The sequence below is a fragment of the Sceloporus occidentalis genome, unplaced genomic scaffold, assembly GCF_023333645.1.
Source record: "Sceloporus occidentalis isolate IW3139 unplaced genomic scaffold, rSceOcc1.0.p SCAF_2, whole genome shotgun sequence".
Taxonomy (NCBI): Eukaryota; Metazoa; Chordata; class Lepidosauria; order Squamata; family Phrynosomatidae; genus Sceloporus; species Sceloporus occidentalis.
In genome coordinates, this window is record NW_028316982.1 from 37,351,601 (window position 1) to 37,370,663 (window position 19,063).

At 37.3% G+C, this 19,063-nt stretch overlaps 1 protein-coding gene across 1 annotated transcript in view; it reads left to right on the forward strand.

Moving 5' to 3' along the window:
* LOC149318157 (sodium/hydrogen exchanger 9-like) overlaps positions 1-19,063 on the forward strand; it is a 410,327-nt gene that overhangs the window by 302,234 nt on the left and 89,030 nt on the right. Inside the window, exons 13-14 of the mRNA XM_089509098.1 lie at positions 3,046-3,094; positions 16,878-16,957. Of these exons, the coding sequence (XP_089365224.1) occupies positions 3,046-3,094; positions 16,878-16,957 (129 nt within the window). The remainder of the gene's footprint in view (positions 1-3,045; positions 3,095-16,877; positions 16,958-19,063) is intronic.

Sequence of the window (19,063 nt, forward strand, 5' to 3'; positions counted from 1 at the left end):
TTGGATTTTTGATGATATTGGATTTGGAAAAAGCATCTTCATCTAAAGAAAGAGGTGGGAAAAGGCAGCCCACTGGCCACATTCAGCCCCCTAAACCCAGCTTCTCATGACTCCAAAGTCTCCTGGCTGTTCCTCAAAGCCTGCTCAACTCCTCCCCATTTTGTTTTAATTTGTGTTGATTTTTAAAAAGAAGAAGAAAGAATTGTGTGAGGAAAAGCAGAATAAAAAATAAAACAAAGCAAAAACTTTGGGTACATAAAAGTCAGGTTCATGATAGATCCTAAAAGGAAAGAGGTCTACAAAGAAGGGTCTAAATACTCTAAATGCACCAGATCACATCTGGTCAGGGAAGTTAAGCAAGGGCAGCCCTGGATAGTACTTAGGTGGGAGACCAACAACAAATACCAGGTGCTTTAGGCTATATTTCAGAGGAAAGAACTCTCAGAACTGTAGCCAAGGGTCCGTTTAGGGGAATTTTATTATTATTGTTATTAGCTCAAATATTGCAAGAGGAGGGCCTGCTACGACGGCCCTTGCAGAATCGTCTCCCGATATGTATACGGAGTAGACCAGGGGATTCCAATAAATAGAGCTGAGACAGACTTCTAGAATTAATAACCAATTTATTTATAATGGGGGAAAACACATACGATTCACTAGCATACACACACACATACAAGGCTCAGGAAAAGCATAGGTTAACATGGAATAGGAATTTAGGCATCCCTGGGGTGATACGTACCAGAATGTAGACTCTCTCCAGGAATCCAAATGGAATATGATGAGGACGGCATGAGGCTCAGCCATGGAATGACTGGCCAGGAGTCAGGAGCCAGGAGCCAGGTCAGGGTTCAAGGGGACAGAGCTTCCCCCTGAAATCCAGACTGGCCCAGTGAACAAGCAAATCTGAGAGTATTTATAGGCAAAATCTTGCTTCTGGCAAAGGTGCTTGATGGTGAGAACAAAGGTGTTTAATTACTTTCTTTTCACCTGGATGTCCCTGTCTGATTGTCTTAGTGGTCTTAAGCTGCTCGGGCAACAGACCCTGGGAGGGGACAAGAGCCTCAGACAAGGCAAATATTTGCTCTTCCTGGTCCTATGATAATCCTTTTATGCGACTCCTTAGATATGATGATGTGGGTGCCCCTCAGGGGTGTGTGTACATGTCCTCATGCCTTGCTGGCAATGGTGGACAGGCTACCAGAGTTCATCTAGGGGTCATTAAGGGTTATCATTTATACCAAAATTTATATGGAGCAGCATGGATAACAGAACCACCTCTGAGCCTTCATAAGAAAACCCTATGAAATTAATAAGTCCACCGTAAGTCAACAAACAACTTGAAGGTGGGCAGGCATGCAAACACATAATTGGAGTATATCTGTATTTCCATATATTGTGTGACTATATTGTATACAGTCCAGTTCATACTAATGAAATTTTCATGAGCACATACATGATTCTCTGTATCCATTTTACATGTAATGAAAAGTGCCTACAAATGAAAGGTTTTCCTATATTTTTATGACCCCCATCCATATTTTCCAGGCAAATTTCAGATCATTTGCTACCAACAAACTGCCCCAATGTACAAAAACCTCATGCACTAGGAATGATTTGCTATAGTCAACACATCCACATCCCAAATCCTTCTCATTCATTGGAGTGTCAGTTTTCCCGTTTACTAGAGTATTTTTGGACTATTGGTGTTTTTTTTTCAGCAGGAGTTTGAAGATTTGCCAGGTTTGCCATATTCTATTTGGGGGAGGTGATAAGACTTTCTTTCTAGACAGGTGTTTAAAGTATAAATATGTCTGGAACCGTTTTTACAGAGGCTGGATGGCCATCTGTCAGGAGTGTTTTGATTGTGTATTCCTGCATGGCAGGGGATTGGACTGCATGGCCCTTGGGGTCTCTTCCAGCTCAATGATTCTATGATTCTACATCTATCAACTGTATTTCATTATTTTTGTCAGACTTCCAATTGTAACATTTTCATTGTTGTTTTAACATGTATGTTAAGTTTGATTGCTTTTATATCCCATGAAAGAATCAGTATAAATGGAGAAGTAATTATAAATGCACTAAATATTAAATAATATTTATAGTGAATTAAACAATTGTTATCAAAGTATCTAAATGAATTAACAATAATAAAATCATTGGGGGGAGAGTTATAATTGACCTAAAAATGCATAGAGGATTAAAAATGCTAAGTAGATTACAAAACAGTTTTAATGAAACATCTGGTGGAAGAAATATTTCCCATGCATCAGTACATGGTACATTAGCTCTTACAACCTGGGTGGGAAAATGCAGTTTGTCAGACACCAGTATGTCAAATGGGGATCCAGAAGGCACCAAGACTGGGGTAACAAATAAAACATTGCATATCTATGGTTCTTTTCATCCAAATGGAATTGTCCATCACCACTAATGCCATAAGTCCTACCCAAACATCTTCTTTCTCCAAACAGTGGCCACAATGGTAATCGCTGCAACAGTAATCTAATTAAGATAGATAGAGGTATCCCACCTCACATGACACATTAGTGGCTACATTTAAATAGCAGCAAACATTTTGCTTCTTATTACAGGTTTACCACTATGGGAGATACCCTTTGGGGTCTTTGCCTCAGGCATCAAAACATCATAGCACATATCTGAGTAAAGAGGGCTGAAGGCTTCTGAAGATTCAAATGGCAAGGGAATGTTACTATGAGGCAAATGCATTCACATCAACAAAGTATTTGTTATTCTATAAACCAAACCAGCAATACTACATGCAAGAACATATCAAAGGCTGTATTGGATGGTGACTTTATTTTATTCAGTTCTCATTTTAACAGATATTTATGTAGGAAACTCACTCTTAAACAGATGATCAGAATGACATGCTGTAAATGTTGCAACCTAATGTTCTAATAGTTTTATTTTCACTTCATACTATTAAATGTGATGTCTTATAGAGAAATAGTTGCTTTATATGTCCAACTACTCTTCATTCACCATTTGCTCCTTTACTTTTGTGTGTGTGTTTTATAGGGTTGGTATAGACCCAGATGAGGACCTGAAGACAGAAACTGCTGCACAGGTAAGTTACAACTTAAAGATAAATCTTTAAAAGGGGTTCTATGTTCAGCCATGAATACTTTACGGCCTTTCAAAATCTATAGTGTGGTTTTCTGGACCCTTGGGAAAATGCCCAGTTGTGCTTTAAAAGTCAGAAAAACCTGCAAATGTTTCTTACATTCTCCTGACTTATAAAATAACTGCAGCTTATTGAGAAATTTCTATTGAACTTCAGAACATCATGGACAAAGTAGCATTGATGTCTTTAATAAAATATATCTATTAACCAATTCTTGTATTTCATTTGATAGATTTTGAGATAAGAAAGAAAAATATTTCATAGGATGGCTTACTCCTTGAAATAAAACAAGAAAAGCATTCAAATTCTGAACTGGTAATAGTTGGACATCAAAATATTATAAATGTACACTAAATTTATCATTAAATAAACTAAATCCTATTGTTAGTCTCAACTAGAATAATTCCATTGAATCAGTGGATTTATGAACATGTTGACTCACCATGGTTCTACTGTAGGTTGAACTAACAAACAGGATTTACACCATTGTCTTAAATAGATATTATAGTATGACGTCTGTGTTTTGAAGCCCTCGCCATTGATTCTGAATTTCTGAATCTAATTTGCAATCTGGGAGAATGGACATATGTAGAAGCCTACTGGACTGGCCTCAGTGACAGGACAGTATCCAGCAACACAATGCCATCTTAGAGGACAGAGCTAACAATATCTCTAAGTCATAATTACATATATAGGATAAATTTGTCCAAATTATTCTACAAACACCAAATTAAGACCTGCCCAATCTCAGAATATAGCCAGAAATGTGTATATTATAGGAATCCGTGCACAGGAATGAGTTCTATGTAAGAACAACTTACAAAAAGTTCACCTGTACATGTTCCTACATTCTATATGCCCAACTATAATTGAATATTGGAAATACGATTGCACTTTAAAGCTTAACAATAAATATTTATCAAAAACAATAAAATTATGACTGTATGAAATGGTTAATTACCAGAACTCCTATCATGCATTTGCCTATATCTGCCTGTCTTGTGTTTGCATACCACTGCCTGTCAGTAATTATGATCCATATGTGTCTTTGCTCCTTACAGTGTGTATTTACACATTTTGGCTGCTTACCTAGCTGTACCATATCATCTAGACACATGATAGTGTTTAGGGTGTTTCTTCTTGTTACTTGCTGTGTGTCAGTTTATTGAGTTAAGCTATCCGTGTCTGTGTGTACAGGTGTATATAAACAGGAAAACAGGTAGATAGGCAGGCAAGCAGATAAATAAATGGATGGATAGGGAGATAATAGTTAGATTCTCTGTTGTTGGCTAGGCATATTGTATTTGCCCAAATCATTCTTTTGAACAAAACTATTGCATTGAACAAATTTTAATCCAACACTTAGTGAGTTTTGATCCAACTGAAGAGCCAAAGGCTACATTTACATTTCTGGTGTTTTCACAGCATGGATGCTTCCAAACTTTCACATACAAGAATGTGAGAGAAAGAAGCTCTTGAAATTTAGCCTTTGAATAAGAACTTAACTGTATTCTCCATACTATACCATTTGAACTCACATTGGCCTAACTGCACTGCATTATTCTCATGAAGGCATCTATAATTTTTTTGTGCTGTGTCAGATCTGTCACTTCACACTGGATTTATCACTTACCCCGCAATGGACTAGTAGCTCATTTATTTCCACTTACTCACTAATAGACTTTCATAATGCAATATTGTGAGTCCATCAATAATGTTCAGAAATAATTGAATGCAGCCACTTCAGTGTGTTTTCAACTTGTTTAGAATACAAAGCTAGGCATGATATTCAGTAGCAGAGAAGTTACCATTAAGTTTTTCATTTATTTCATTAATTTTAAAAAATGTGTATCCTGCCTTTCCATCATAAAAGCCCTGAAGCTTATAGAAACAACCAGAAAACATGTCAAATATAGAAATGTCAAAAATGTGAAGCAAACAAAGACAGAATTCCTCGTGTCTTCAGACAGTGACTGGTGGCTAACTTAGAGCCAGAATAGACTCTAATAAAAACCGGCTTCTTTGTGGCTTGGGGGTGTGGTGTTTAGACTCCACATGCCCCCAAGATATCTTGAAGTTGCCCAGGTACCCAGATGTGGGCAGCTTCATGATGTGCCACCGGAGCATCCTGAAGAGGCCATTGGGCCACAGCAGGATGGGAAAAGGTGGCTTTTTACATCCCAAAAAGAGCAGATCTTTTCCCTTCCTTTTTTGGGTAGCTTCAAGGCATATTGGAGCCATGGCATGTGGTTGCTGTGGCCCTAATCTGTCTTCAGAAGGGGCAGCTTCAAACTGCTCCTTCCACCCATCTGTTTCATCCCAGATTAAACAATATTGATTATTTTAAGCAGTTTCATATAATAGCATAGGGATTAACAAATTTCCATTTAAAGTAAATATTTGCTCTCCTGCTTGGCCTCTTTGAACTATGAAAACTATGCCTCCATTCTGCACCAAGGCTGGCATTAAACGCCGGTCTATTTAGTCCCAAACTGTGAGGAATGTTATCTATGTTTCTTTGAAATACAAGCTTTTAAGTTGGTTTATTTCAATCACATCATATTTAACATTATGTATCATCTGTCAGTTTAGACTACATGAGAAATTGTGGTTAAGCAAGGGAGAAGAACCTTCCTACATCCTCCTCACAATTACACCAGAAAGAGAGCAGGGCTTCTCTGTGGTTGTTATGTCATAAATTATGGCTCAGTGTGTCATCTGATGTGGCCTGAGAAACTTCTAAGCATGCATAGGGTGAGCAGAGTACACATCTTTTGGATTATAGACAGCAGTGACATTTCAGGAGATGGGCTGCATAACATCTCTGATCATACATGGTAATAAGCTCTCCCATTATCTGGGCAATACTGCTGAGGGATATAGTTAAGTTATATTTATTGGGAGTCAGCATCAGTAGGAACAACAGAGATGGTGAGACACGATTTCCCAATGAAGATGACCAGTTTGGGAGAAGTGTGGAAACTTCAAGATGCTTCCAAGGGGAGAGGTTATAAAAACACAGTGTCAGAAAGCACAAGGGAGACTTGAGAAATTTTGGGACTGATAGAGTGCCACCTGTTTCACTGTCCCTAGGGAAGCTTGATGATAGGACAAAGAGGTCCAGGCTTCCAGTTTCCCAGGAACGTACAAAGACCCAGAATACCATCTATATTGTGAGTAGTGTAGGAATGTTCAGCTAGTTGCATTAGAGCTTATGTTTCTTTCTAACCTCAAATGAATATGACTTAGAATATTTTGTAACTACTGCACTCCTAAGTAATGCCTAAAGGAAGGTGTCTTCATGTACCCTTTGGCTAATGTACAGATACTCTTTTGCTAATGTAAGATTGCTTGCTTAGAATAAAAACTTTCCTTAAGAGATCTCTTCTTTCCCCTCTCAGTTTATGTGTCTTTACTCACTGTGTGCATTTGAGTCTGTGGATAGAAGGGGGGGGGGGGGTGTTCAGCAGATTGAGAGGTGGGGGAAATGGATGTTAGCCATTTCAGTAATTTCCCACTAAGTTACTGAATCATGTGGAGTGAATTAGTGGATGGTGGTGGATTCTCTCTCCTACTCAAGAAATGGAGATGGGGCTTGAAGCACATTACACAGTATCTTTTTCAAAAGTTTGACCTGTCATAGAAAGAGATTATGAGATACATAGTTAAAATCTGAATCTATCTACCGATTTCAGTATTTTCCGTAATATTCCTTACCTTAATATACTTTGGCCTAAGCTTTGATTCTGTGTGACATATGTGTAGGTTTCCCAGGACTCACAACTTTTGTCTCAGGATCACAGCGTTTTTCAAACTCAATGGTACTGTATTGGGGTGTGGGAGGGAGGAATACTACAACTACTACTGTTTAGAAATTCACAGTGCTTTCTGTCCCTTGGAGTAATTTTCTCTGCCACCCCAGGGAATATATTGACAGAAATTGGGCAAGTTTTTGCAAGTTTTGTACAAATGTAGGAAAATAAAGGAAACCATGATTAAGGCTGATGATAGAAAATCACCTCTGTATCATCTGTTGAGTCCAGTATTTCCAAGCAAATGTGCCTTTAACTTCAGAGGAGTTGTGCTGCTCATTGTCATTTATGTATTTTATTTATGTTGCAGTTTTATTTTTCTTTAGACAAAGATCACCAAGTTAGCAAAAACAGCACACAGCATGATTTAACAAAACTGGGTAGATATAATCCAAAAGCCCTATAAATCACAAATTAAAATTATTTGAATGGTTTAATCCTGTCCAAATAAACATGATAGCAACTATGGGGTGGCTGCTGAAATCAGTAATTTCATTAGATATATAGCAATTGCTATAGATTGCTTAACCAATCATGTAAACTTTCTTCTCCAGGAGTGTCACTAGTGGAGTATAGGGAATGAGGACCATACTAGGTGACACTTCAAGTGGGGGGGGGGGGGGCGGTGACACCCAGTTGGGTCCTCCACTTGCTGTGACCACTGTTAGGGCTGCTAGCCAGGTGGGAAAGGGAGGTGTTGGTGGTGGCAGCAGCAGTGGTGCAACGAACTCCTCCCCTTCCTGCTACCATTGCCTCCATTTCCCACCCAGGCAGTTGCTGGGTGGCAGCAGCAGCTACCCTCCACCACCACCTCCTGTTTGTGCTTCTCTGTTGCCTTGGGCTCTCTTGACTTTGGCTAAGAAATCCCAAGGCAATGGCAATGGTGATGGTGCTAGTGACATCGTGAACACTAGAAATAAAAACATTACATAGTGGACAGAGATTGTTATCACTGAAATATTTGTTTGTTAGCATTACTATAGTGGCCCACTGGCCAAAACATGTGTTTTTCCTACTATAGGAGAGACAGAGACTACAGATCAAGTAAATGCCATAGCTGTATAATAGACCAGATAAGATTTTCATGTATTATCATCATGTGGCCCTGCTACACATAAACACTACAGAACAATAGTACTGATATTTTGTAGGTGACAACTCTTAATAATAAGGAGGTAGTCATAGGAGATTATCACATGGACAAATAACCCGACTACTCCCTAACGGGATGCAGCCAATTACAGGATGCAGCTGGGTATTAGCGCTTTTAATTAATCACCGATTCTGCCAGGCAATTGCAACCCAGGTCCCAGGTGCACTTTGGAAGCTGCTTTTCAAAGGCAGAAAGTCCCTGGCTTTGAAAAGTGGCCTCCGAAGCATGCCTGGGACTCAGGATGCAGCCGGGATGCAATCGCCTGGCAGAATCATTGGTGAATTACAAGCGATAATACCCGCCAGCATCCCACAACCTGGCTGCATCCCGTACTCGGATTATTTGTCCACATGATAATCTCCACAGCTTCACTCTGAAAAGAAGAACCTGTTTCTAATTTTTTGGAGTGATACATCAATATTCATTTCCATGGTTCTTTGATCATTGCTTAAAGGTTTATCAAGCCATTTTATATCCCTTTGGCTGCATACAGTAGACAAGAAATGTGTGCCTTATAACATTATAGATAAACAAAATACCTCAAATTGAGGGGATTTTTTCAAGCTTTTTTTTTTCCAACATAAATTTCCATAAATTGTTTGGATGATAGGATAATGCAGATACTCTAACAGTAATTACAATCTGAGCATCGAAGAGACAGAACATGAAACAAAATAAATGGGCAAAAACTCAGTAGAAAAGCATATGCTTTACATACAGAAAGCCCCATTTTCAGTTCATTAAATATCTTCTGCTTAGATCATAGATAGAAATGAAAAAAAATACTGAGAAAGAAAAGCAAGCATGAGTCTAGACAGGTAGGCCATTGGTAAAATGAGCTATTTACAGAGGATCATTCTGTGGTTGAAGGGCTAGCCAGTCTAAAAATCTGGTTTAAAGAAAAAAGGGAAACAGGAGCCTTAAAACTACTCATCAGTTGTCTTTAATTTTAAAAAAAATGTCTTTATTTATTTATATGATTTTATACTGTCCCCTGATATAAAGGTTCTTGGATAGTTTCCGTACATTAAAATGAACAGTATGATTAAATTCCATTTATTTCCAAACTTGAATCAATAGCATGTAAATTTTAATAGAAATAATATTTTATCCTTCGCCTTTCTGCAAATATATAAGTACCACCACATCCCTTAGTCACTAAGAAGCAGATCTTTATTATTATTTCAGTGTTCAGAAGTATATTGGAGCATGTCCACACAAAGCTTTAATGGAGATCAGATACACTCATGAATCATACATCTAAACCAAATAAGCTCTATACAGGTTGAGTCCCTCTTGTCCAGAATTCAAAAGTTGAAATATTCCAAAAACCTTTTTTTTCCCAATGGGTGACTGAAAAAGTGATACCTTTGCTTTCTTATGGTTCAGTGTACACAACTTTGTGTCACACACAGAATAATTAAAAATATTTTATAAAATTATCTTCAGGCTATGTGTGTGAGGCGTATATGAAACATAAATGAGTTTCGTGATTAGACTTTGGTCCAGTCTCCAAGATACCTCAGTGTTTGCATGTGTGTGTGTGTGTGCAAATACAGTCATTCCAAAATCCAAATAAAATCTGAAATGCAAAACACCTCTGGTCCCAAGCATTGTGAATAAGGTAAACTCAAGCAGTACCATCATGATAATATTTTGGCAGTTCATATATACATATCAATCCCAGGTCCCCATCTTACTACAGTGTATTGAAAATGGCTAGGGTCTAGATGTCCTTGCAAATGTCTCCTGCTTTACACTGTACCTTCTTAATATACATCCCTACACATGTAAATAAGTTAGAAAAAGTAGTGTTGAAATCATTGTTATTTTGGGGGTTTTGTACTTGTGTGTAGATGCTTTAGTGTAACACAGTAGTTTAAACTTTGATCCTCCAGGTATTTTGAACTTCGACTCTCACAAATCCTAGCCAGCCTGGCCAACAGTCAGGAATACTGGGGGCTGAAGTCCAAAACATCTGGAAGACCAAAGTTTGGGAAGCACTGGTGTAACATGTATTCATCCTTGAGCAAGTCTGAATAGTTTGCATGTGTAAAATTTGACATGTGTGCCTTCAAAAGTCCTAGGACTGGTACCTCTGAAATTTTACATGTGTGTTTTCACATCTGAGTACAAAGTTGAATTAATCTTTAGTTTGGATGTGACACATTTGTATGTACATGCATACATGCAACATGTTATTATAGTGTTTAGAATTAGAGTAACATTCCCACAGGGTCTGCACACAGCAAGCCCTTCTACAGTCATCTTGTATTTGAATTGAATGAATAAAATATCAGAAGCTAATTCTATGTTGCAGTATTGGCTTTCTTATATTGGCAAGTGAGTGCGGGTGGTGATGGAGGAAACAGTGGGAAGGAAACGTGTCATAATAATTGGAACATTATGATCTCAATAGGAATGGCCTTTTCATAAGCCATAAACTAAAAAAAATGGGATGAAATAAAATACAAATGCCTTCTAAGTTTGACAACTATAAAATGAAAGTAATCCCACAGCAGCAATTTAGAATAAATCTTTATTGATCACAGAATATGCTGTTCCCCAGCTGCTTAATACAATTGTAATCATTAACACATATAAATTCAGAATTATTTTAGGAAGTACCAGTGCAACAAACAAAAGTACAGTGCATGAGCCAGTTTCCTCAAGAACAGCTCCACATTCAAACATTTAAATTTTCCCTGACTTTAGAGAAGGGTGGGTAGATTAATAAACATAGCAGCTGAATGTAAAGGGTAATCTTGTGCCCCCATTACACTAGCAAATACTGTTTAATTGGTCAGATTGAGTGATTAAGGACATTTGTATTTTGCTTTGTAGGCATAGCAAAGAACCCCAAAGTGATTTCCATGAAAAAACAACAATTCAACAATAACCACATTAACCAGAATCAGAGCCCTATTTTAAAAAAAATAATAAAGGTTTAAAAGCTTCAGTTAAAATGTTTCCAGTGCAAAATGTTTTCACTGCTCATATAAACTCCATGAATGATGGAGCCATTCTTACCTCTTTGAAAAGCCAATAATTACTGACAGACTTCCAGGGAAAGGGCCCTGTCTTATTTTCCACAAAATATATTTTGATAATGGTAACAGAGCTACAGCTGGGACCAATAATACTCAAACAATGCTCAGAACACTGAAAAATAGGTTCCTTTTTACCACTATTTTATTTTGCTCTAGTGAGCTTATGAATAGTGACCATTAAAGCCACAACCACACAAAACATGAACGAAATTTAAAATGTATTAAAATGAAATACAGATAGTAAAAACCAGTGGATATTCAGAAGAACAATGAATATATGGAATATATTTAATTCAAATAATGGAGATAATCAAAGTTAGAACATAGCAGCTGAAATCAATTATAATGTCACTAATATGTAAAGAAATGAATAGGAAATGAAATATAAAGCAAAGATGTAAGGCACCATTAAGTAAACACAGAACTACAATAAAATCCCCTAACACATACATCAGCTCCACTAACTTTATAGCAAAAGCTTTGAATATATGTTACTAAACTGCTAAAGACTAGATACAGTATGGTAAGGCAGCTGATGAAATAACTAGTATGCATAGCTCAAAAACTGAAAACTGCAGGATCAGAAGAATCTCTCCATGGAGGAAAAACCTTTGACAAAGCAACCTTCCAGAAATGGCTTAGCCTGACCAATTCTAATATATGAATTATCGTAAGATCAATTCTACACAAGCCTATCCAGAATCAGGCATGCAAAGAAATGTTGACCAGACATTCTTTAAACAAAATACAAAACATCCATCTACAAGTTTGAGGTGTAGAACGCTTTCTCATGTCATTCAGCCACAAAGGTTAAAAAATCAACCACAAAAGAAAATATTGGAATGAATCTTCTTTGTAAGAAATGCAGTCTCAAAATAAAAACAGAAACTAAGAAAAACAAATTGTAGAAGAACATAGCTTACCTAGAAGTACAGCAGAAGCCCAAATGAATGAATGAATATATGAAAACGCTATCTCCAAACTATCTAAAATGCTTCTCCAGATAAAATAAAGTCAGGGAGACAAACGCAGCAAAGAGCAGCAAAAGATGCTGTCTCCTCCTTCTAAGATACTTTGTAAGAGCAAGTGTGGTATAGTGATTTGAGTTTGGCATTAGAACACTGGAAGACCAGGGTTTGAATCTCCTTTCAGCCATGGAAATCCATTGGATGACCTTGAGCAAGTCAAACTCTTTCAGTCCTAGAGGAAGGCAAAGGCAAACCTCCTGTAAACAAATCTTGCCAAGAAAACACCATCATGGGTTCACTTTAGGATGACTGTAAGTCAGAAACAATGTGAAAGCATACAACAGGAAGATTCTAGCATATTATGCCAAACCCAGTATAGGATAAACTAGCTGACAAAGCAGCAAAGACATTTTCAGATTCTTCCTAATATTTATAATCCCATTTCAATCAAAAAGAAATTCCCATAATTTTACTGGTTCTTTTTTACTAGTTTTGTTAGGAGTTTTATGTAAATTAGGGATTGGTTCTGTATTGATTGTTTAATTTTTATTCATTTTTTAAAAATATAAAATACATTATTACAAAAGTAATGTAAAAAGAAATAGAAAAAAGTGATAGAAAAAAGAAAAGAAAGAAGGTGATTTCTAATCATTCTTTCAACAGTTATATATGCATATAGTTATTCATACCTCACTCTCTAATATTACAAGTTCCTTTCTCTCAATAAGTATTCTTTCTAATCTTCAAAACGAAAAGGTACCAAATCATTTGCTTTTTTTCATAAAAAGTTTATTAAGGGTTTCCAGTCCTAGAGAAATGTCACTAATGATCTTTCTCTAATCAAACAAGACAACTTATCCATCTCTCTTAAATTTTTTAATTTCAACAACCACACCTCCATGGTAGATAATGCTGAATTCTTCCATCTTTGTTCATGCAACAGCATTGCAATATAACCATATATTTTCCAATTAATCCATCTGTATATTATAACCAAAATTCTTAGCTCATTTTATCATACATTCTTTAATTTGGTACTCTTCCATTTCAAATTTCAACAAAGGTTTATACAATTTGGCAATTACATTAAATAATAATAATAATAATAATAATAATAAGTTTATTTATATCCCGGTTTTCCAATTTGATCAAAGCAGTGTACAAGTTTAAGTAAAAATAAATCAAGGTAAAAACAATTCAAACAGTATCTAAAAACAGTCACAATAACAATAAAAACAGCAGGTTCAACAGTGGAGGAATCCATAAACATCACAAGGTCGTCAAATCGAGGGGGTGAAACATGAAGGAACATCTCATGAGGGAAAGGCTTGAGATAAGAAGAAGGTCTTACGGTTCTTCTTAAAGGTCTCTAAAGATATGGTACAGCGGAGCTCATCTGGAAGATTATTCCATAATCTTGGGGCCGAGATAGAAAAGGCCCGTTGCTAGGTCCTTGCATAACATGCAGTTGGGACCTCTAGCAGATTCTTCCCTGCTGACCTGAGTGAGCGGGGCAGATTATCTGGGGAGAGGTGGTCCTCCAAGTACCCTGGGCCCAATCTGTGCACAATTGCATTTCAAATTCTGGGAATTTTGTCAAAACCATGCATATGTTTCTCCACTTTAAATCTTTCTGGTATTTGTAAGAATACCATTAAAAAGTATGTCCCTCTGCTTCTTCCTGCTCTCTTCCTTTGATGGAACTCCTAAACACCATGGTACTTTGGCTATCCATCCTTACCTGTTGTTTCTCATGTAAAAAAAGCTTTCTTGTGCTGAGACACATAAAGGCATTTTTGGACATAACCTGAGTTTGTATCTATCCCAAAAGGACACATCTTGCAAGGTGATTTTAAAAGGCATTTTAAACTTTATTGTACCATAAATATCTATGCCATCCAAACCTCAGGTCATGTCCTTCCAACTCTAATGTTCTTTTGTTTCTCAGAATTACCCATTCTTCTGTTCAAACTAGACAGCAGGCAACAAGGTACAATTTCAAATCAAGTAAACCAAATCTTCCACTCTCCTTTGCATCTTGTAATACTTTATACCTAACTCATGTTTTTTCCCTTGTCATACAAATTTAGTTATGTCTTTTTCCCATTTCTTAAATTATATGTCAGTTGTCAAAACAGGTATTCTCTGAAATATAAAAATTATTTTAGGTAAAACATTCATTTTCCTCCTCAAAGGGGGCAAATATCGTTTCTCCCATTGAAACTGCCCTTCATAATTTCAATCCATGTCTTAACATAATTATTTTGAAACAACATAAAATTTATAATTGTCTTAGTGACAAATACAATGATTGATCACAGGATCAAAAGCTTTTATTATTTCTTTGTTCTCTCTTCTTTTAGTTGGTCCAGTCTTTCATACTTTTCTTATTTAAAATCATGAGGCATAAATATGTGTACCCCCAAAGTTCCTTCCAATACCAAGTTAAGAAACAACTCTTATCATAAACCATAAATCTGTTTTCCTATTTTCAATTGGAACAGTGACCATTAAAAAGGTTTTAGAAATTAAAATATTTGAAAAAGCAAACTGTAGACTCCAAGCCAACTCACAGGAATTAAAATAAGTTATAGCTAAATAAGGAAAGTTTACATTAAATAAACCTTTTTACTAAGTATTTAAATGGGGGGGGTCTAATATAAAATAATAAAGGTGCTGTCTTATCTTCAAACATTCTACTGTACATTAGTCCTTCTGTAGGAAATAGTCCTACTTCAAACTCATGTCCTATATTTCATCCTCTGAAGCAAACTCTGGCCTGTTACAGACAGCCAAAATAAAGCTGCTTCGAGTCACTTTGGAGGTATGGTATTTCAATGATACATGCGTCCTAAGAGTCCAAAGGCCGCACCAAAGCCATGCTCCAGTCCTAAGGACTGGAGTGCAGCTTTGGTGAAGCTTCCAGACCTGTAGGGCTCATGCATCATTGAAATACCATACCTCCAAAGTGACTTGAAGCAGCTTTATTTTGGCTGTCTGTAACAGGCCTCTGTCTTCTGATCATGTTCAGCAGAGCTGTAAGTATTCATCATGGCATTGGTGAACCAATGTTCAGGGCTCAGAGAAAATACACAGCCTTTTAGCCTTGCTATCTGAAGAACTTCCAGTAGACATGTGACTATACACGGTGGCAGCAGAATGTTGGACTAAAGAAGTCCAACTAAAGTTAAGATTTTTTTTTTTTTTAGCCTGAGAAAGCATAATTCTTCATACATTTTGTTTTTAGAATATGAGGCCAAATTGAAAATGAGTCTCAGGAACTGAACTCAGATTAATAAATGCTGCCACAACAATAAACCTGTATCAGCATCTGTATGAAAGAACAAGTTGTTTGCAAGATGGTCTTGCTGCCAACCATGACTTTGGATGGAAAAAGGAGAAGTAGCTGGACAAAGTCCGGGGCAGATTCCAGAGAACTACTTTGTCAACCTGGCTACAAACAGCTCTCCCACTGCCAGAACTGAGAGGAAAAGTACCACTGCCACCATCACCCATATCTGTCACCACCATCCACTATTGTCCATCTGCTGTCTCATTTTGAGAGTGAAACAGGGAGAAAGTAGATTCTATGAAGAGCAGAACTGACAAGTGATTTCCACAAAGGGGCTGGGCTTAAATGCCTAGTTCTAAGGAGCTCTTCTCCAGCACCAGGCATTTGGGGCCAGGCAGATCCACAGAGCAAAGGTCAGCCATCAACCTATCCTGGAAGTATACAGTGAACCCTTGCCTTTAGTGGGGGATCTGTTCTGGACTCCCCTGCTTAAGGCGAATAATGTGTATGCTCGAGCCCCACTGAATATAATGGGGCTTGGGTGCAGTGGCATGCGTGCGTGCCTGCCATGGGCATGCACGCCATTCATTGTATTGCAGTGTGGCTTTCAGCATAAGCTGAAAGCCACATATAGTGCACCCGCGTATGGCCACCTTCAGCAATCTGTTGCTTGAAGCACATGATTCACTCAACTTAATAGGAGATGTAGCCCAACAACAAAAGAAAAGGCTCACATTCATGAACAAGATTGATCTGCTCCCCCAGACTTCATAGGCTAGAAGTGAAGGGGCTCTATGTAGGCATGTAGCATAGTGGAATCCCACATATTTAATAGAGCACCTGTCCAAGTTCTGATAACATGTCCTCTCTTTTGGAGAGTTTGTTTATAGAAAACTCTCTGTGTGCTGCCTTTGTGTAAAGTTACTCAATACTACTTAATACTACTAATTAATACCAATACCTGCATTATGTTTGAGCATGGCTGCAGACAAGATTTCACTGCTAGATTCTTATTTATGTCCATATTTATACTTCTTGCCTTTCAGAAAGCTGAAATGAATAAGAATTGCCTAAGAACTAATTTAATGGCGCATATTTAGAAGAACTGTGTGGTTTAAGATTGTATTATACAATTTATTTCACAGAACCCAAGGTGGCCTTGGTATGTTTCCAGCTTCAGTGGGATCCCCCTGTTATGATGGAAAATGGGGAATGCACAAGGCAACTAAATAAATAAGTAATAAATGGTATCAAAATATTATGTATATTTTAAATGCTTTTTAAAACATAATTTTGAACACTGGTTAGTGGAAATGGCTCATGAACAGAAGAAAATGTTTATAGTAAAAAGGCAAGTTTTAAATCATTTACATAAGTAGCTGGCTTGTTGCTTGTCCATTTTGGACATGTTTTACAAAATTAACCTTTTTTTCTTATTCATATTATTGCAGGCTGCAAATAACCTGAATAAAAACACAACCAAAGAAGAAAGTGCTTGGCTCTTCAGAATATGGTATGGTTTTGACCATAAGTATCCTATTATGTTAGTGGTAACGGTTCATGGAAAGTAATTTCATTGAAAGAGAAAACAGCATAGATAAATGTGGTGGGGTAACTAGATGTTCCTTTCATTTTTAAGTACAGTGTGAAATTGAACCATTTTGTTGCTATGAAAAAGACATAATTGCAAAAGAGATCAAAGGAAATTCTAAAATAGAAAAATGCTGTTGTACAACATTTCAAGACAGTGAAATAGAAGAAGGCTGAGTATGGCTAATCTCAACCAAAGTATACACCGTTTACAATAAATTAATTATTCTGAATCTCTTGACAATACATAGCTATTTGTATGCTTTCTTAGGGGAACACTCTCACACTCTTAGGGATACCTGTTGAAGCCCTATAGCATGCTGTGGACATCACTATCCATAGGCAAAAGGGGAAGATCCACAGGTAGAGGACTCCAGTGATAACCTCATTGTCTTAGAAGACCCATCGTCAGTATTCCATGGATGGAGGAGAGTTTTAGAATGATGTACTTGAGGAGTAATTCATAGAGGCCAAAATTTGAAGAATCCCAGTTGCCTTTTCTCCCTAACATCTCTCCAATGAAGATATAATTATATAACTGTACAAGCCCTGGGGCCAATGTAGGCAATTACCATTGGTTGTATGTACACAGATTTCTTTCACCTAGTTGAGTTTTTAACGCTTTGAATGCAGTGGACTCTCCCTCATTGAAGCCCTCACCTCAGGTGAGTAGGATTGTTCTATAAGATCTTTTTTTCCCTATCCTGCTTTTTTTAAAGGCATATGGAGTCCGTAGAGGAGCTTGACAATGTGAAACAAGAAATTATATCCGAACTCAGAGGATACTAAGCATTATCTGAAATGAAACAGTCATCCCTTAATATCTAAAAATTTTAAAAGAGTCTGTGCCACTCTCAAAGCTGACCCAGAATTCAAAGTGTCAAAATCAGCAACCGAGGAGAGGAGCAAAGAGTTATCAGGGAGTAAACAGTCCACAGTCAGAAAGCCCTAAATTAGAACAAAGACCAGCGTCTAGTAACAAGGTCACTGAAACAGCCCAATGGTCATAAATCAGGACTCACACCAGCCAGGGGCATCACTAGGAGGTGCAAGGGGGTCACCTAAGGGGGATAACACCAGTGCTCCCCAAACATCTACCCTTTGCCAAAAATGAGCTATGGCATTCACCTGCATCAGTTTAAAATTCTGATCTCAGTGGAAGAGATAGTGTTAGTGGGTGAGGTTCATTGGGAGAAAAAAGGACAAGTTTCAAGTATTGTTGTTGTTTTTAATAAAATTTACAATTTTGATTTATATATAGATATATTCTTTTTAAAATTTTCTTTACATATCAATGGTTTAAGAAAAGGAAAGACCCTAGGTCAGTGATGAAACATGTATTTATCATGTAGTAGGTCATGGGCTTAAACCCTAACATCTCCACTAAAAAGGGTCAGAAGTAGCTGCAGGTGATGGGAAAGACTACTGCTGGAGAATGTAGACAGATGCTGCCTGTCAGAGTAGACCAGAATTTGAAAATGTTGCTTCTTTGAACTACCACTCCCAGAATTCCCCAGGCAGTATGGCCAAGATAACTAAGGCTACTTTCAACTCAGACTGTTTGTCATCACGGTCATGATGGTTTTAAACTGTCTATTTCAGCCTTTCCCATCCTGGCAGCCTCCAGATTTGTTGGCTCATAACTCATAATCTCCAACCAGCAGGCCATTGTCTAGGAGCTGAAGTCCAACAGGGATGAAGGTTCTATCTGAAAACATCTGGAGGTGCCAGTTTGCAGAAGCTTTCTTTGTTCTTTCTTATCAAGAAACCAATATTTATTAAAATGTTGCATTTTTAAAAAAAAATCAATTATGAAAGGCTCCCTTGGAAAGATCCACATATACAGTATGAGTAAATAAGATTTCAAATATATTTCTCTATATTATTATTTTCAGACATAGCTAAAAGTTCAATTTGCAGTACAGTATAAAAGGAAAGAAGGTGTTTAAAAATTAATGCCAAGTGGCATCAGTGTAAGCTTTAGTCACATGCTGATTCCATTTCTTCTTCAGAAATAACAGTCTGTGGATGTTTGAAAGGGCATAAA